The 21,060-nt window shown below is 38.7% G+C and overlaps 1 protein-coding gene across 2 annotated transcripts in view; it reads right to left on the bottom strand.

Annotated features, from left to right (window-relative positions):
• Positions 1–21,060, bottom strand: part of APBB1IP (amyloid beta precursor protein binding family B member 1 interacting protein) — a 102,169-nt gene that overhangs the window by 48,915 nt on the left and 32,194 nt on the right. For both annotated transcript variants that reach the window (XM_047866179.1, XM_047866180.1), the window contains exons 2-5: positions 13,251–13,322; positions 8,156–8,243; positions 4,242–4,534; positions 2,823–2,900 (exon numbers count right to left, since the gene is read on the bottom strand). In XM_047866179.1, the coding sequence (XP_047722135.1) occupies positions 2,823–2,900; positions 4,242–4,534; positions 8,156–8,243; positions 13,251–13,322 (531 nt within the window). The remainder of the gene's footprint in view (positions 1–2,822; positions 2,901–4,241; positions 4,535–8,155; positions 8,244–13,250; positions 13,323–21,060) is intronic.

Genomic DNA, 21,060 nt, shown 5'->3' with positions numbered 1-21,060 from the left:
ATCAGACCAACGTACAACTCAAACGAACACAGAGTGGCTTTGTTTGACATCTTCGTTGAATCAAGACAGGTTGTACATTGTGTTTACTGTTACAATTCACCTCACCTAAATTATGGTTGAAGTTCTCTGGCTTTCTGATACGCTGCAGGAAACAGCTGCTATCTCCTCCCAGTCTCTTAACCTCTAGTTGAAGCAAATCGACTGAGCAAGCTAGCTGTCCTACCTTTTTATCTAACAATCGACTTCTCTTTTCACTTCCCCTCTGAAAATATAGCCAATGTGGCCCCCCTTTCACAAACAGTCTGGTGTTTTAAAATAGTTTAAGTAATTGTGAATTTTTTTTGTACTCATTTCCTTCTGTGTTTTTACCCTACAGATAAAGTTAGTGACCCACTGTGGCCCACGTTTATGTACAGGGAGCCACTGTGCTAATGTGGGCTGTAGAACAGGCCACCCTGCTTGTCATCCTTTCCAGTTTCCATGAAGTATCCAGGATGATCTCTGAAAACCAGATATTATCCCTGGTGAAAAACCCTCAAATGGCTTCCCAATGCACTTATACATTCCAGACTCTTCCTTGGGTCTGTGAGGCTGTGTGGCCTGGCCTGCCTCTCTGACCTCAACTCCTCCTCAACTTTCCCTCCTACTCGCTGGCTCTCTGAACAATGGCCACCCAGCTTGCCCAGGACACTCCCCAACTGTGTGCAGGGGGAGCTGGCCTCTTCTTGCTGCCCAGGTCTTTGCTTAAGTGGTGTCTCCTCAGAGAGGCCTCCCCCATCACTAGGTCCACCTAGGAGTGGCTCAGGTACTCTCCATCACTTCTTTCTGCTTTACTTTCCTCCTAACACTTACTCCCCCTCTAGAATTTAACTCTACACAGGAAGAGACATGGCCTGAACTGGAGTATATCTGTAAACCCAGCACCGTTCTATGGGATGCAGATGTGTCAGTGAAGAAAACACAAAAATCCCTGGAGGAACTTCTGTGGGGGTGAGGAGGAGATGTAGGCAATAAATAGAAGTAGATAGTATGCTGGATGGTGATGAGCACAGAAGAGAAAAAGAAAGTGGGAAGGGGTGGGGGTAGTGGTGATGTGTGAGTGCAATGTCAGATCAGAAGGCCTCACTGAGAAGGTGACCAGACCTAGGAGAGGAACAGAGAAAACCCACCAGTATCTGGGGAAGAGCTTTTGAGGTAGGACACTGTAAAGTGCAAAGGTCCTGAGGCCAGAGCATTCCTGGAGTGTCTGAAGACCAATGGTGAGACCAGGTAGCAAGAATAGGGTAAATGGTGGGGGACAGCGGGCAGCCAGAGCATCTAGGGGCTTTTAACTGCTGTGAGGATTGGGCTTTTTTTGTGTGAGATGGGGCACCATGGGAGGCTTTAGCATGGGAGGGGCAAGAAGACAGGATGGGAACTAGAGCACATGAGAAGCTGGTCTCAGAAACATGACAGCTCATCAACAGTTACAGGAAAAACTATGGACTCTATGTCACAGGTGCAGGCAGGCAGGAAGATAAATGTGTCAGGAGCTTATGGAACCTTCCTTCTGAGTCCTGCTATTTTCTCAGTGCAACAGGGAGCAACATCATTAGCTGAGAGAATGTGGGTGTGGAAGGTATTGGAAGTTTTAAAGGAGAGAACAGGTAGAAATCGTTTCCTAGGTTAGTGGGAGAGTGCCTGCACTGTTGGGAAGCCTAGGCACTGGTGAGGGGCAGACTGAGTAGGAGGAGAGCTGGATTTAGCCAGGGCTTAATGAGATGAGTACAAGGGGACAGAAGGGCAAGGCAGCTGAGGATGTAGGGTTCCAATAACTGACACAGAATTTAATCACATGTAGAGAACTGGGAAGAATAATGGTAAAGAATTTCATGCATGTTTAGAATGAATGGAGCCAGACTGATCTGGGAAGACTTTCACACATGAACCTTGAATGTCTGGACCCAGGGATAGTCAAAGACTATTTACTGAATATTATTCAGCATGTATTGAACACTTTCATTCAAGGAACCCTGATAGGTACTGCAGGAATATAAGGTCTTATGCTCTGTGAAAAGAACAATTTACCCAGCTAGAAGTAAGAAGTTCTTAAGTGGTCTCAGACATGGCATATGCTTCAGGAAGTGAAATAAGATTGTTTCATCTTTCTCCTAAGTTACCAAATCAACTATCATTAACACTTAGCTGTTATTAGGTATGCACTTCTACTGAGGTTAAATACATGTGTTTCTATGATAATGTTATATATGTGTTCCTGGAAAGCCTACAGTCTGCAGAAAACACTGCAGGCTTATTGGGAGAATAGGATTAGACAGATCACTCAAAACATATGCAACTTTGAACCCAGAGCACTAGTCAAAACATTTGAGATCTCAGGAAATAACCAGGACATCTAGGGAGGGCAGTGGGGCTGGAGGTTGCCTCAGGGGTGATGAAAAATGTACAAAAGCAACTGTGGAAATGCTGACTAAGGGAAGGCCAATGGAAGCGGAGCTCTGACCCAGTTAAGTGGGCCCAGAAGGTGGCACCACTTGCTATTACATGACAGCTGAGCAGAACAAGAGGGTGCCTCCAGGGGAGGGAGCCCTGGGGGTGGAAACTCGGAAACTTCCACATTTATATTAAATAGATCCCTATTTATCAATCACAAATGAGCTAACTGATGTCACAGAAAGAATAACTATGTAATTATCTGTCCTAAAATTAAAAAAAAAATTATACCTATTTGGAAAACACCACTAGAAATTTTAGTTTTTTTTTTTCCCATTAAGCATAAATGTCATTAACTTAACTGCCCCATGCAAAAGTGATTCATAGTTTACCTTCTTGACCTTGGCTTCCTTCAGTTTTTCCAATGCTAGCTTAATTTTATCAGCCTTGGCTAGGGCTGCTTCTTCTTCCTGTAAAACAGCAAGACATTCAACACCATCCACTAGAGAACAGCAGTGAGAAAATACCTGGGCCATGGCTAATGTCTTAGTTACTTTATGTTGACAAAAGGCTGTATTAGGAGGCACTGAATTTCACATTTGATTTTCAGAATTTAAATAACCATAACAAAAATGTTCAACCCAAAGAGGTAGAATGCAGTCACTCTTTGTATCTTAGAAATAGTAACTTCAAAGATAAAATGAGGACTCTAAAAGAGCTTCACATATTTAGTCCACAGAAATCTCTGAGTGGCTCAAAACTGGAGTCTAACCTGAGGAATCTACAGGTGGATCTCAAGGGATTTGAGTACTCTCTGAGATTATATACATTTTTCTGGATCAGCATACATTTTCTGGGAGTCTTAGTTTTTATTTGATTCCTAAAGGGGTCCTTAGTTTTCTAAAAGACTCATACTCAAACCTAAACTTATAATTCACCAAAAAAACACTGACAAACACATGTGAGCAGGCAGAAAAGAGAGTAAAATATTTTATGAACCTGAAGCCCTTTATTTTTATTTTTTTTTATTTTAGAGAGAGAGATAGAGCACATGAGTAGGGAAGAGGGGCAGAGAGAGAGAGAGAGGGAAGAGAGAGGGAGGGAGAAAGAGAGAGAGAGAGAGAGAGAGAGAGAGAGAGAGAGAGGAAAGAGAGAATCTCAAGCAGACTCCACACTCAGTGCAGAGCCCAATGTGTGGGCTCAATGTGGGTCTTAATTCTATAACCCTGGGATAATGACCTGAACTGAAATTAAGAGTTGGATGCTCAACTGACTAAGCCACCAAGGTGCTCCTAAGGCCCTTTGATTTTTGTAAGTAAATGTTCCACCCTCACTCCACCCAACTACGACATTACAAATAGTTCATAGATATATTTGCTCTACTGAACAGGGTAGCCAAATTCAACAAAATTCCATTTAGGTCAATTCAGAAGTATGTGAGGAATGCTTTCGATTCTTTACATACTGGGCAAGCACCAGAGACAGAGACATGATATAAAATTGGTTGCACTGTTCATGCCAAGTTAATAAAACATTACCCTAAAAGGTTGAGTACTATCAGGGAGTGTTGCATACAAATATAAACTTAAGCTGAGCTATAATAATTCCTGAATATGTCCCCAATATGTTCTTTATACACACCAATGTGTCTTCTTATGGAGGACTCTGGCTTTGCAACAAACGTACTCAGTATCCTTGTTTAAGTATCTCAGAAATTAGGTAATTATGAATGTAACTGTCATTTTGAAGAAAGTCAAAGACCATGGGTAGCAGAGGTCAAGAGTCCTGCCATCCCTGTCCCACACACTTACCTGAGAGAGAGGTTCAGGAGGTGGTGGCGGCAGTGGAAGGTCTAACATGGGATCAGCTGGCGGAGGTGGTAAATCATCCTCATACTGGCTAACACTAGTTACAGCAACATTTGCTCCGTAACCAAGAGCGGCTGCACCGCTGAAATCTGGTATGTTCAGGGGTGCTGGATGATTCTGATTCTGAGAGGGCTCTTTCTGTGCCTGGATTGTCCTCTGCTCAGCCTCACTTATGTCTGCTACCAGATCTGCCATGAGAGCATCTAAATCTTGGTCTTCCAGCGCATTTAAGGACTCTGATAGGAAAAACCACCACGTTAATGATCAAAGTAACAATTTCTACCTGGGAAAACAGAAAGAAGGCCATTTTTTAAAGAATTTTCATTTTTTAAATTAAATATTTATGTTTTAATTTACATCCAAGTTAGTTAGCATCTAGTGCAACAATGATTTCAGGAGTAGATTCCTTAATGCCCCTTACCCATTTAGCCCATCCCCCCATCCCACAATCCCTCCAGCAGCCCTCTGTTTGTTCTCTGTATTTAAGAGTCTCTTAGGTTTTGTCCCCCTCCCCGTTTTATATTATTTTTGCTTCCCTTCCCTTATGTTCACCTGTTTTGTATCTTAAAGTCCTGATATGAGTGAAGTCATACGATACTTGTCTTTCTCCAACTGACTAATTGCACTCTGCATAATGCACTCTAGTTCCATTCATTCAGTTACAAATGGCAAGATTTCATTCTTTTTGATTGCTGAGTAATACTTCATTGTGTGTGTGTGTGTGTGTGTGTGTGTGTGTGTGTGTGTGTATATACACATCAAGAAGGTCATTTTTAAGAGTGATATTTGGGTACGGGTTGTCAGGGGCAGGGGTGTGGGAAACAGGGAGAGGCTGGCGAAAGAGTAAAACTTTTAGTTATAAAGATGAATAAGGTCTCAGGAACCAATGTATAACATGGTGACCATAGTTGATAATACTGTTATTTAACTGTAATTTGCTGAGAGAGTAGAATTTAAATATTCTCAACAACAATATGTGAGGTGATGGATGTGTTCATTTTTTTTAATGTTTATTCATTTTTGAGAGAGGCAGAGTATGGGGGGGAGGGGCAAAGAAGCAGGCTCAAGGCTCTGAGCTGGCAGCACAGAGCCCAACGTGGGGCTCAAACTCACAAACTGCAAGATCATGACCTGAGCCAAAGTCAGACGCTTAACGGACTGAGCCATCCAGGCGCCCCTATTGATGTGTTAATTAACTCTATGGAGGAAATTCTTTTACACACATACATATATTGAGTCACTTACTGCTGTACACTTTAAATGTATTACAATTTTGTCAACTATACCTCAACAAAGCTGAATTTCTCCTCCACCCCCCACCCCCCATAAAAGGAGAAAAACTTATTTTCTACCCTCACAGATTAGCTACAAAGTCAGATCCAAGCACATAATTAGTTGCCTAAATAGGAATTCTTGTATATTCTGGTGCAAGAGCTGAGAGTTTTAGAAAAGTAGGGGAGGGGAGATGTTGGAAACAGATGGAAGGGGAGTTTTCCCCAGGCCTTAGGAGAGCAGACAGAGTACCGATGATAAATCTATTTGGAAGAAAGTAGGTCCCAATCAACCGGGGTTTAGTATGCTTTGAGACTTGTGGTAAGGATAGAACTTCTGTAGGCACACCATCCAACTACGGAAACTCTCACATTCAAAGAAATAGTGATTAATGATTATCAGCAGGAAATAAAGCACTAAGGAGGTTGAGAAGTAAACAATAATTTTAAAGAATTGGGTTAAGTGGTAAATACTTCATAAGCCGGTGAGCTGAGAGTTAACTTTTAAAAAAGCACGGACACGGATTTTCAGAGTGAGGGTGAGGAAGGACAGTTCTCACTGGAATTTCTTCCATGTGTGATCGGTGATTGGACATGTGATCCTGAAAGCTGACAGACTGTGGGGCCTATGGGGGAGTGGTGTCAGTGAGCATTGTTAGAGGAGTGCTTGGTGAGCAGGCATTCACTGGATGGCAAATGTAATGAACACAGGATGGGCAGTATGGAAGGGATTCATGAGGAAGAAGAGTCACCTGCTACGTGCAGGATGAAGTGGAACGAGGAAATGCAGCTTACTCAGCAACGAACATGAAGCTCTGTGAAATAATTTATTGCCAAACACCATCATAGTAAATACCAAGTAGCATATTATACTCATGCTGATAGTTCTAGTGTATAGCACTTGGACTCAAATAAATGTGTAAAAAGGATTTATTTTCTTCTAAGCCATTTTTGCATATAACTTCTTCATAAAATTGAATTAATTTAAAAATTTTCAAAGAAAATATATGCAGAACAAATGAAGTATATTCATAATTTCCTAATGTCAGCAATTATGTTGTGACTGTTGCCATATGAGCAAATTATTTTAATCCTTTACAAAAATTTTAGGGACAGAGTTCCCATAACAGTTCTCATATTAACAATTTCTAAAGAAAATCATAACCTTAACTATATCAATACAGAAGTGAGCAATACAGAATTGAATGGGTTCTGTTCGGAAGTCTTTAACTCTCTGAATGACTTTGGGCAAAATATTTTTAACTTATTTTAGCAACATTTTAAGTGAAGACAGTAAAAAGCCTATTTCTTTTCTAATTACCAACAAATTTAATTTTCAGTACACCTAAGTAGTTTTTAATGGTTTTGTCCTCTACACAAATTGTGCCTCATGGATATGTCTTATCTTCTAGTCTTAAAGACATGAGTTTCTCGTGACTATACTTAAACAATACTATATTATTGTGGGGATTCTTTGTTTCTGTCATTTTCAGTAATTTTTGGATACTAGGTACTGAGTGCTTAGAAAGCAGTAGTTGAGTCGTTTATAACTGCAGTATTGATTAATTCTTTTAATTGAACTGATTAAAGCACTCAGCCATGGTGAGTGTGATTAGGCAAAAACCCGCACTGTTCATATGTGCAAGTATATGTTATTTATTAATGTCAGACAGTTTACCAAGGTGTATTGCTTCTTTTGAAATGTCATGAATGTTACCATCACTCAATCTTATGATGGAAATAACTGCCAGGAATAGTTAAGTTTATATGGCAAACAGAAAAGAAGGTGGGAAAAGAAGTCAGAAGAAATTTATTATAATTTGTCCAGGTATAGGCATTGGCACCTAAAGGCTTATAAAAAAATTACTAAAAATAACAGAAACAAAGAAACCCAGTGACAGAAAAAAACTTGGAATTCTGGATTTCTGTAACTGGGCTTCTCTATTACTTTTTCATTTTTTTGGTGGGTACTGCACGTCTTTGGAAAATCTTTTTCAAGAGTTGCAGTGAATTCTCACTGGAAGCAATTACTACAAGATTCATTGTAGTTTTAAAAAGCACATGGGCTAAAGATTGTCTTCGTACTAAATAAGAAGACAGATTTTTGTTAATAAAATAATGTGATGATTTCAGGGAAGATAAAAAATAGAGCAAATTCATATTGGTTATATATCAATTAAAATATATTTTGAAGCACCCATACATATATTATCAATCATTCTGAAATGGATAGTTCATTATTATCTTTGAAGGGACATTTCCTTATTAATATTTTTTTATTCTATTGTAGCTTCTTACTCTTGCGCCTTAGTACTAGGAAGTACTAAGGAAGTACTTGGAAGAAACTCCCTTTACTTAAAAAAAGTAGCTTTGATACTCTACATAAATGCAGGATAGTATTCCCTTTCATTGTAGGCAAAAATATCTTTTTGGCCCCCCATTTAATCCAAACACCATAAAACACAAGCCAAAATCCAGGAGTTTAAAATGTCTAGGTTCCTTACATTTTTGTTTTCAAATCATAGTTCTGTACAGATGTTAGTCATTGTTATGATTCCAAATTACTTAAGAAATTATTTTGCTTACCATTTAAATCCTTAAAACCCACACTGTAGTTGAATTCAGCTCTGGGTGGTTTGGGGTCAGGAGGAGGAAGAGTGTCAACTCCTAAACTCTGCGAAAATAGATCCCCATCCTCAAAGTTATTCACCACATTAACATGTCTGCAGTATATTTTAATCATTAAGACAAAACCACTTATTGTTTACACATTTTCTTTCTAAATATGTTCTTTAAAAACTGTATTCTTACATGAAAAATGCTTTACGTGATTTTTTACCCCTACAGAAAATGACTACATCAAAATGGTTCTACAAGGTATACCTTGAAACAGCAGGTCAACATAGAATGATGAGCATGACATAGTTAATTTTTAGGAATAACAGATAAATCTCCTGTAATGGTGCATTTGTGACACATATCGTGTGTAATTCTTGTAAGGACTAAGTAACGACACCAAAGAAAAGGAATGTCTAGTCACTTGGAAGATCAAAGTCGTTTCAGGATGAATCTGCCAGTACATAATAAAATATTATGATTTTTCTTTTTTTTTTAATGTTTTTATTTATTTTTGAGAGAGAGAGAGAGCAAGAGCTGGGGAGGGGCAGAGAGAGGGAGACACAGAATCCTGAAGCAGGCTCCAGGCTCTGAGCTGTCAGCACAGAGCCTGATGCAGGGTTCAAACTTGTGAACCTCTAGATCATGACCTGGGCTGAAGTTGCACACAATCTACTGAGCCATCCAGGCGCCCCTATGCTTTTTCTTATCTAATAAAACTCTTGTTAAAAAGAAATTAAGACAGAATAAGTTATCAATTTTGTAAATAAAAGCTTTGGATTGAAAAGGTGACTTCCTCCATGATTTGACAGCTATATCACACATACAATCTAAATTTCCAAAAATGTTTTTACGTCCATAGTTTGAGAGGTGATTTCCCCCATCCTGCAACATGAACATGTTCATGATAGTAAGTGCATCCTTTGATGTTAATCGGATTTGGTAAATAATATCCTTGTTCATGTCTTACATGTCTGAAGGAAACGAATCATTATACGTTTGAGAATAAAACAATGGGATATCCTCAATTATAAGTAGAAACAAAAAAAGACCATTAATTAAGAAGTTAAAAAAATTAACCCAAGCAAGTTAGTATTAAGGATAAAGTATAAGGAAAAGTGACTGCAGCCCCAGAATTCATTCTGAAAAACAGAGTAAGCAAAACTGTGGAGAAGAGAGGAAGTTGATTGATTAAACAATGGTGCAAATACCAGAACAAAGGAAAGTACAAAGAATTTCATCAATGAGTTCCTTCACCATGACTAAGAAGTCTAACATCACAATTAGGGTAGCTGATTAATCTTTGCTCAGGATATAATTACCATGCTATTCAAAGAAATTAGAAGTAGTTCTCTAACAAAATATTAATACATACATGTGTGATAAAACAGGCTTCCAGTTAGAGAGAAGGAAAAAAAGAAAGGTAATTGATTTCCAGAAGGAGTTCCCTTTATCCTAGGAAAGTCACTCAAAGCCCAACATGAAATAAAGAATGTAGCATGTTCTCTACGTGTCTGGTCTGTGAATGATTTTAGGTGGTATACAAAAATGCAATGAAAATTTAAATTATTGGGTATCTCCTTTGGATGTTTTTGAAAAAATCAAATTAGAACATCTACTTGAGACAGAGTTTAACTTTAAAAACCAATTAATGAGAAACATTAAGAAAATAATAGGACAGTGGGTTGCAGCATAACAAAAATCATGAAAGTGATATGTGAATGACTAAAGATTGAGAACATTACTCTGTACTCACTAACCTTAAAAATCATATGCTTCAAAGTGTATTTCATCAGATGTTGTATAATGGTGACTTTCTAATTCTTCATTCCTTTTCAATGTTTAATTGGAACTTTACTATATTTTTTATTTTTTTTAATGTTTATTTATTTTTGAGACAGAGGGAGACAGAGCGTGAGTGGGGGAGGGGCAGAGAGAGAGAGACACACACACACAGAACCTGAAACAGGCTCCAGGCTCTGAGCTGTCAGCACAGAGCCCGATGTGGGGCTCGAACCCATGAACCGTGAGATCATGACCTGAGCTGATGTCGGACGCTTAACCAACTGAGCCACCCAGGCGTCCCTGGAACTTTACTATAAAGAAGAACTTTCTCTCACCAATTATTTGTTTAGTCTGAAATATAGTATAACTAAGACTATAGAAAGACTAAAGCAAATGCCTGGTTCTTTCTTTTTATTTATCAATTTTCAGAGTGGTAAGTTAATGCTCTGTCAATTTCCAATGGTGACCAACAGTTTTGTTTTTGTTTTATTTTTGGTATCAATATGAATTCAGAGTTTATTTATTTGTTTTTTGCCACGTAGATAAACTTTTTATATATGTATTTCCTTCTTTCTTTCATGGCTTGGGGGTGTCATATCTTGCTTAGAAAAGCTACGTACATCTTAAGATTAGATAAACATTTTTCTCATGTTTTCTTCTATGGATATATTTCATATATTTAGATCTTTGATTCATGGAGCTCAGTTTGGTATAAGGTATGAAGTAGAAATTCAGCTTTTCATTTTCCAGACATTATCCCAACACAATTTATTAAATATTTCCTTTTGCTACTTATTTAAAATGCCACTTTTATCATATTTTAAATTCTTGTATATATTTGGATCTAAATCTGTTTCATGAATCCGTCTTCATGTATCATTACCTCTTCTTTTTTATATTTTCCTGGATATTTGTATATTTAAATTTTTGTCATACAAATAGTGGAAATGGCTTGGCTCCCCTTCTGCATAAAAAATCCAGTCAGTATATATACTGGTTTCTAGCTTTTATGTCTCTCTATGCATAGATATACATACATAAACATAATTTCTATATACATAAGTATACATATATATGTAAACATATATATATACATACACATACATATAACACACATAAGTGTATATATAGAGAGAGACAGAGGGAAATGATAATGCAAATGGAGTAACATGTTAATGAGCAATTTGGGAGAAAAGTAAATGGGAATTCTTTAGTTTTTGTTTGTTTTTTTAATGTTTATTTGGGAGAGAGAGAGAGACCGTGTGCATGTGCACACTTGTGTGTTTGTGTGTGGCGGGGGCGCAGAGGGTGAGAGGGAATCCCAAACAGGATCCATGCTCAGCACAGAGCCCGACATGGGGCTCAATCCCATGACCATGAGATCATGACCTGAGCCAAAATCAAGAGTTGGATGCTTAACTGAGGCACCCAGGTGCCCCAAATGGGAGTTCTTTGTATTATTCTTTCAACATTTCTCTAAGCTTAAAATTATTTCAAAATAAGAAAGTTAAAATCACCTTATTACATTTTAGTTTCCTTTAATTTTGCTCTTTTGGGAAATTAGGAAGCATATGGTTAATCTAACCATCTCAACCACACTGCAGTTTCAAATAATAGAGTATGTACAAAATTCACAAATGAGGATTAAAATACAGCTTTTCTAATGGCCCAAAATACCCAGTAAGGTCAAAGTGCACTTGATAATGGCTGAAATGAAGCCTAGATTTTAGACTCAAGGACAAAGTGGGGTTTTTTGTTTACTGTGAAATCTTGAGGCCTACCTGTTGGGAGAAGTGTATTAGCCAAGCAAGCCCTGTGACTACATCCATGTGAGCACAATAAAGAAAGGGAAAACACCAGAAAGGCCTGGAGTGGAGGCAGGTTCAAGACACCAGAAGGGGCCCTGTCCCCATTCCTCAGTTAGAGTAACAACACTCAGCTGTGGTCCTGTGAAAACCCCAGACTGCAACCAATCAGAACAATCACTCCTCCAACTGGAGCAGAAGTGAGTGAATGAATGAAGGGAGACCACATATGGTCACTCAACCCTTCCCTTTCGGGGCCCATGTTTAGTCCCCTCCTTGACAGGAGTGTGGTTACCATCCTAACACTCACTGTTAATCAGCACCCCTTTCATCTTAGCTTAGTGTCTCATATTTTGTTTCTTCCTTCATAGTGTCTAAGCTTTCTTGAATTTTACACAAACTTTAAGTAGGTGCTAACTAAAATTGATTTGTTTTTCCTGAAATAAATGTTTTTTTTTAAAACACAGACTATTCTTAATTTATTTTTGGAAAACTTTCAGATCTCTTATTTAGGAATACTGGAGTATTCTTATTATAATATTTTATGTGAAAAGTGATGAGCTGACTATGCTCTGAATCAAAGAAGCATTTATTAGAACACTATAAGACATGCTAATGCTTACCTGACTTTGTAACCTGGGTCACTGGCCCTCAGGTCAGCAGCCCCCTGGGCTCCAATTAGCCCAAAATAGGGGTTATCTGAGTTAATCTAGTCCTGGTTCCAGTAGTTTTTTCTAGATGTGAAGCTGCCTCGGTGGTCTTTATGCTACTCCGAGAGGACTAAGTTCTTCCAGTCTAATCAGAAGCCATGATAACTTCCACTCACCCTTTAAAATGTAGCATTCCTTCAAAGATTGGTAAAGAATCTTTACTAAAAATTCTTTAAAGATTCAGGTGATTTTCTTGGCTAGTCTTTTTTTTTTAAATGCGTATTTATTTATTTTGAGAGAGTGTGCGCATGAGTCAAGGAGGGGCAGAGAGAGCTGGAGAGAGAGAATTTCAAGTAGGCTCTGTGCTGTCAGCACAGAGCATGATGCGGGGCTTGATCTCACGTGCCGTGAGATCATGACCTAAGCTGAAATCAAGAGTCAGATGCTTAACTGACTGAGCCATTCAGGTACCCCAAGCTTGGCTGGTCTTGGCTAGTAACTGCAGGGGAAATAGTTCAGTGATGATGGTTTTGAAGGTTTACTTGGGAAAAATTCCTCTATTGGCTAAATATTTCAACATGATGAGCATGGGAACTGCCATAACAGAACATATATGTGACCAATGTATTCAATTAACTAAACTCTGAGGGTATAATCAGGAAAACAGCTTTGTTTTATTCCCCACCACTATTATAGTTACATAAATTACATACAATACTGTCAATTTCCAGTTGTTCTTTTTTTAAAGATAGCTCTCTCATCATATTAAAATCAAATACTGTAAACCCATCTTTTACTAATTTCAAGTTAAAAAGAGGATCTTACCTGGGTCAGGAGATCCATCTCTCCCAGCAAATTGCTGAACATTTGGTCTATATCTTCATTTGACTCACCCATCTGAAAAACAGAAAAAAAAAAAAACCGCAGATATAAGCAATCTAATAAAAGCCTGGTCCCTGGATAATTGTCTCATCTCTTTATTTCCCCAAGAGCTGTATCCATGAACAAGTAAGTCGAAAAGAGAAGGCTATGGAGAGAAAGGTTCCTTTCAGCCTGAAATTCCATCCCTGACCTCTCTCTAATCTGCTTGGTCCAAGACCCAACCAAGCCCTAGGCACTTTCTCAGAGTGACAATTAGACTCTATTTTCTCAGACTAAACTAGTCTCCATGGGTCGAAGTAGACAAAGTGGGTAGCTAAAAAACCGGGATGGCCAGGAAGGGCAAGGAAGGGGACTTCAGTTAAAACAAGAGATGGCCACGAGACCATGGAACTAGCACATTCCTAAGTAGCAGACACACCTGAAAGAATTAGGTGTACATGCATGTAGGCAGGGAGGCATATATTTGAATCCAAGCAAGCCACTCAGTAAATGCTTTGGGTCAGACCACGCAAGGTAAGGAGGTGTGGGTCTATGTGTAAAAGTCTGAGTCAGGGAGGATGCAAACACAGCATCAGTGAACAGAGATGGGATAACAAAGAGGGAAGATCTCATTTTAGGTAGGTTGTTGGGCTGTATTTATCACAGTCTGAGAGGGAAAGACTGCTGCAGGCAGGTCCTGCCTCTGGTTGGGGAGGGGAGCAATACCAGGATCCACTCACAGGTGGTTTCGATCCCTCCCAGTCGCTTCCAAAACATTTGAACCATACCCTCCCTTTTTTAAATTACCTGTAACATGGAGAAAAGAAAGTATGTCAACAAAGTACTCACACACTGTCCTCTCAAACAATTCATCTGGTATTCAAAATCTTGTGATGGATGATTCATTTATTACTTTAATTTTTTAATGTTTATTTATTTTTCAGAGAGAGAGAGAGAGAGAGAGAGCAGAGAGAGAGGGAGACACAGAATCCAAAGCAGGCTCCAGGCTCTGAGCTGTCAGCACAGAGCCTGATGCAGGGCTCAAACCCACAAACCAGAAGACCATGACCTAAGCCAACATTGGACGCTTAACTGAGTGAGCCACTGAGGCACCCCCATTTATTACTTTAATAAGAGGAAATTAGCAGGATAAACAACAAAATTCCAGAAATACCCATGTGAATTTATTTTCATCAGGATATTATGCAGTACAATGTGACAAAATAAAAAAATCCTTCAGATGAATTATTATTAACAGGGAAAGTTAGGAGTGTTAAGAGTATCATGGTGAACATTTCATAACATATATAATTGTCAAATCACTATCTTGTACACCTGACACCAATATGATATGCAAACTATATTTTTATTTAAAAAAGTGTTAGCATTAATACATTTTATTTTTTTTTTCTTTAATTTTTTTTTCCAACATTTATTTATTTTTGGGACAGAGAGAGACAGAGCATGAACGGGGGAGGGGCAGAGAGAGAGGGAGACACAGAATCGGAAACAGGCTCCAGGCTCTGAGCCATCAGCCCAGAGCCTGACGCGGGGCTCGAACTCACGGACCGCGAGATCGTGACCTGGCTGAAGTCGGACGCTTAACCGACTGCGCCACCCAGGCGCCCCAGCATTAATACATTTTAAATCTTTCATAAGAGAAAAGTAATCCACTCAGAGTAGAAAAAAATAAATTTATTTGCTGATCTGAAAAGTGCCTTCCAGTGTTACAAAAAAACCTCATAGAAAACAAAGATGATATTAATAAAAAGAACCCTGCCATTAATGATTTCTCTTAAATCATTAAATTTGGAAAAACACTAACATGATGAAGATAAAGTTTTGGAAACAAATGTGACAATGATGAATCAGAAAAACCTATTGAGCTCAAAGACCTTAGTTTCTCAGCCTGTAGACACCACCCATACATAGCGGGCTAGGACATGCCAGAGTGAATCACACACCTAAGATGGAAATAACTCAAAACAACAGCATTCTCATGACCTCTGCTGAAACTCTTCCTGTGTTCATCTGGTAAAAATCTTTCCCCCTGCCCTTTCATTCCTTTTTCCTAGAGTCTGTTGGTATTGGATTATTAAAAGGAGTCAACCTCAAAATCAGGCTGTAAATCTGCTATTGAATGAATCACAGTTTAAAAGAGTTTGTAACCTTGGTGAAAATAATGAGACATTTGAGTTAAGGGCCTTTTTAACATAAATTTGGACTGGAGAGGCTGGGTAGCTCAGTCAGTTAAGCATTGGACTCTTGGTTTCAGCTCAGGTTATGATCTCACAATTTGTGAGTTTGCACCCTGCAATGGGCTCTGCACTGACAGGTATGGTGCCTGCCTGGGATTCTCTCTCTCCCTACTCTCTGCTGGTCTCTCTCAAAATAAATGAACTTAAAAACATAAAGAAAACATAAATTTGGATTAATCTGCAAGTTCAACCATCTTACATATTTACCCTCCCTACAAGAAAACCTTATTTTTGGCATAGACAGAATAAGAGTTACAGGGATATATATGTATGTATATAGTGTATACACATACGCACACATCTAAGCACATGAAAAAATAGGGCTGCATCTATCTGGATCTGTGGTATCCTCCAAAGGTCAGAATCAAGATTAAAAAGACAGAGAGCCAAAGAGAGAAAGAGAACACCCAGCCCTGATAGCTCAGAATGTTATTTGGGTCAGCAGTCCAAAAGAGCAGGGGTGGAGCAGCCTTACTGAGGCAATGGATTGCAAAACAAGCAATGTGCACATCATGATTGGGTGGAATTAACATCTTTTTGTGAGTATGTAATTTTTGAGTTCCTTTTGGGTCTGGGGAAGAATGACAAACTGTTGATTAAGAAAAACTGGAATAATACTTTACCAAATAGATTTGTTTTGATTTTTTTTTTTCATGGAAGGAAGGGAGTAGTGAGAAGAGGGGTGGGTCATTGAGGTTGTACACTCAGACTGAAATTCTACGTTAGAGAATCCCTGAATGACAACAGGATTTCCCATAGTGCTCAGTATTTCCTTAAGGCTCAAATTTCTAAGCTTCAGTTTTTATCCTCAAGTAGTTTCTCTTCTCCATGTATATAAATTTTTTTTAATGTTTATTTTTGTGAGACAGAGAGAGAGAGAGGCACAGAGAGAGGGAGACAGAGAATCTGAAGCAGGTTTTGCACTGTCAGTGGGCTTGAACCCATGAACTGTGAGATCATGACCTGAGCCAAAGTTGGACACTCAACCGACTGAGCTATCCAGGTGTCCCTGTTCTCCATGTATATAAATCTCAGAGATAACATTCAAATATACATATTTGAAAATCTATCCACACAATGGATTAACAATTCCAGCCATAATTTTGGGCCTAGATCAGGACAGATCTTACTTTATCTGTCAGAGTAGTTTGCCTCAAAATAGCCCATCCAGTATCTTACGGGCACTTCTATCATTATTGCCCTTCTGGTGCATTCTCATCCCACATGCCCTAACTTGGCTAATAGTCATTATTCACTTATTAGTCCGATTTAGAAACCTTGGCCTAGTCCTTGACTCCTCCCATTCTTCCATCTAATAGTACAAAAAAAAAAAAAAAAGAAGGAAAGAAAAAAAATCCTGTTGGTTTTTTCCTGTAGAGCCCTCTCCTTTCCTTCATCCTTACTATCAAGCCATGGTTCAGCCCCTCATCAGCTCATCCCACCTCCAGCTTCCTAGATCCCCTGCTCAAGTCTCACTACTATCACTGCAAATTGGATGAATCTGAAATGCAGATTTGAGTGTGTCACTCTTTTGCTTAAAACCATGCCATGGTGATCATGATGAAGTAAGTGCAAAGAGTTCAGGTCTCAGCCTATCTTTCAAAGTCCTTCATAACAGCCCTTGACATTGTCTGAAGAGGCTTTAAAAATTCTCTTTGCCTTTGTATATGCTTCCCTATCCATGTATCCTTCATAAAATCCTAATTATTCAAAATCCAGCTCTCATGTCAACACTTCAATGGTATCTTCATAGCCAGCTGGTAACCATATTTGTAAATCCTGGCCCCAACAACAACCTTGATAAGGTATTTCACCTTCTTGGGTTTGTTTCCTTGTCTGCAAAATAAAAGGAATAACATGTGATTCATAGGATTGTTGACATTTTGCAAGATACTATAGGGTTCTTGGCATAAGCACTCAGTAATAGCATTTACCATAGTGAATTATGCTCTTTTTTTAAAAAAAATGTTTTATTTATTTATTTTGAGAGAGAGACCGAGTGAGTAGGGGAAGTGCAGAAAGAGAGGGAGAGACAGAATCCCAAGCAGGCCCCATACCCAGTATGGAGCCAGAAAAGAGATTCAGTCCCATGTGAGATCACAACCTGAACTGATATCAAGAGTTGGATGTTTAACCGACTGAGCCACCCAGGCTTCCCAAATCATGCGTTTTTGTTACTGTGTTTGAACCTGTTTCCAGACTGGGAGCTGTTATTAAGTAAGGATCAGATCTCATTCATCTTTGTGTTTAAAAATGTTTTGGGGGCACCTGGATGGGCCAGTTGGTTAAATCTCCAACTCGATTTCCGATCAGGTCATGATTCTTTTTTTTTTTTTAAATATATGAAATTTATTGTCAAATTGGTTTCCATACAACACCCAGTGCTCATCCCAAAAGGTGCCCTCCTCAATGCCCATCACCCACCCTCCTCTCCCTCCCACCCCGCATCAACCCTCAGTTTGTTCTCAGTTTTTAACAGTCTCTTATGCTTTGGTTCTCTCCCACTCTAACCTCTTTTTTTTTTTTCTTCCCTTCCCCCATGGGTTCCTGTTAAGTTTCTCAGGATCCACATAAGAGTGAAACCATATGGTATCTGTCTTTCTCGGTATGGCTTATTTCACTTAGCATAACACTCTCCAGTTCCATCCACGTTGCTACAAAGGGCCATATTTAATTTTTTCTCATTGCCATGTAGTATTCCATTGTGTATATAAACCACAATTTCTTTATCCATTCATCAGTTGATGGACATTTAGGCTGTTTCCATAATTTGGCTATTGTTGAGAGTGCTGCTATGAACATTGGGGTACAAGTGCTCCTATGCATCAGTACTCCTGTATCCCTTGGATAAATTCCTAGCAGTGCTATTGCTGGGTCATAGGGTAGGTCTATTTTTAATTTTCTGAGGAACCTCCACACTGCTTTCCAGAGCAGCTGCACCAATTTGCATTCCCACCAACAGTGCAAGAGGGTTCCCGTTTCTCCACATCCTCTCCAGCATCTATAGTCTCCTGATTTGTTCATTTTGGCCACTCTGACTGGCGTGAGGTGATCGATCAGGTCATGATTCTTCATAGTTCATGAGATCGAGCCCTGAGTCGGGCTCCACACGCTAACAGTGTGGAGCCTGCTTGGGATTCTCTCTCTCCCTCGCTCTCTGCCCCTCCCCCACTCGTGTGTGTGTGTATGTGTGTGCGTGCACACACTTCTCTCTGTCTCTCAAAATGAACAAATAAACTTAAATGCTTTGTTGAAAGCCTAGAGAGAATAAATAACCTCCCAGCCTAGTGGGAAGAAGTGAGCTAAGGCTGAGGTCTCAGACCACACAGAAAACTCTATTAATCCAGCTTCTATGCCCAGACGTGGATCCTGCTGCATTGCACTCAGACATGCGACATTCCAGGGCTGGACAGTCCTTGGGAGGTCACTAAGTCCCAGGATTCCTTTAACTATCAAGACATTTAAACAGAAAGTCTGCTTCTAAAGCTGCTGTCACAGCTGTAGGATTGTGGAACCTCACTCACTAGAGCAACAGTTCACTTTTTTTAGTGCTAAATGAATGAAAACTGAAATTTATACCAATAAACTCTATTGGTAAACACAAAGGTTTCATTGGGGCTTATATATACTTAGGCCTCAATCAGTTTTCATGCTCACAATTTTTGCTGCTTTGAGAAAAATCTAATAGCTGTCAGACAATTTGGGTGACATTATCAATGGCATTCTTTCTTATCTAATTAAATTTGAAGTCAGTTAATGTTTCAAGCAGTAGGTTAATTAACCAGTATTTAATAAGAAAAAACAAGTTATGTCTTCTATCTTAATTATTTATTTATTCACATTATATATCTAATTAATTTTAACCATATAAACATAGATTTATACCATAATTCTGAATGAAAATGTAACAGCTTAATTATATAGTAATATATCAGGTTATCTCTTAGCACTTTAACATATAATTAATATATATGTGTTTTGCTATTTACATATAATTATCTGCTTCTCGATTGCACTGGGTTTCAAAATAGAGAATAAATAATGTGTATGTGTGTATTTGATGATGCTATATTTTTTATTTTTCATGTATTTAAATGTGAATTTGCTAATCTGTAAAATAAAAATGAACACACATATGAACATGTTCAAGTACTCCCCTCATATATGTTATACTCTCTTGCTGTGAAATGAGTTTTGAGCATAATAGTATTAAAGGGTTTATTTGATATATTTAAAACTAAAAGATTTAGGGGCACCTGGGTGGCGCAGTCGGTTGGGCGTCCGACTTCAGCCAGGTCACGATCTCGCGGTCCGGGAGTTCGAGCCCCGCGTCGGGCTCTGGGCTGATGGCTCGGAGCCTGGAGCCTGTTTCCGATTCTGTGTCTCCCTCTCTCTCTGCCCCTCCCCCGTTCATGCTCTGTCTCTCTCTGTCCCAAAAATAAATAAACGTTGAAAAAAAAAATTTTTTTTAAACTAAAAGATTTACTCATTACATATACAATTTTGAATATTAAACAAAATTGATAATAATACATTTACAAGCATTTTTCATAAAATTGTACCTTTCACAAAAAGTAGTTAAAAAAAAAAGCCTTAAAAAGGTCTTTAAAAAAGTGCTCCTAACAACTTCTGTATAAAATCAAAAGGTTACGATTTTTTTCCTTGTGATTATCAGTTCTTGGCTTTACAGAAATGATGTACGCGGTGGCAGTCAGCATCAGTGAAGAACCTAGTGTTATACACAGTTTTTATAAGGTGCTTTTGTCAAATGCCTGCTTTCTTGTAAGCACCAGATCAAGGTATAAATTTGTAGATGGGTCTAATTTGAATGCTTACAAAGCTCACCTTTTCAGCTATGCTCTTAGCTACGTCTAATCTTTACATGAATTTAGATACTGGTACCAAACACAGAATGAAAGAATATCTTTTAGTAAAATTAAAATAATAAAATAACTAGGGATGAATAAAAAATTACTTTCCAATCATTAAAATGAATCGATTAAGTTCAGACAAGTTACAATTGGTCTCCAAAATTCCACCAGAACAGATGCTTTCTCTCTCTGTTCTGTGCATGGCTGTAGGTTGAGAGAGAGACGAATCTCCCTGTTCCTTCACCTGCATGATGGTCACAACTATTCACACACAATTAGGTGTTCTCCCTCTGTGCCACAAATTGTTCTTGTGCTTTACATGTACTGACTGATTAGATTCATCCTCACAACCACCCTGATAGGACACTTTTATTTTCCCTATTTTATAGATGAGGAAACTAAGGCTCCTAGAGGTTAAGTAACTTGCCCGAGGCTACACCATTCAAGTCAGTCAAGAAGCATTTATTGACCCCAGACACTGTTAACAAACATCTGGAAGAGTTTTCCACAACAGTATTTCTCTTCGTCTATGTGTCAAGGATTAAATATCCAGACTTTATCTACTTACTGTATGTCTTCTTATTTTGAAGACAGTTAAAAATGTTTGCATCTTTGCATTGAGGTTGTAATTTTTTAACTTTACAT

Source organism: Prionailurus viverrinus, chromosome B4, assembly GCF_022837055.1.
Source record: "Prionailurus viverrinus isolate Anna chromosome B4, UM_Priviv_1.0, whole genome shotgun sequence".
Taxonomy (NCBI): Eukaryota; Metazoa; Chordata; class Mammalia; order Carnivora; family Felidae; genus Prionailurus; species Prionailurus viverrinus.
This window is presented reverse-complemented; position numbering and strand designations above follow the sequence as displayed.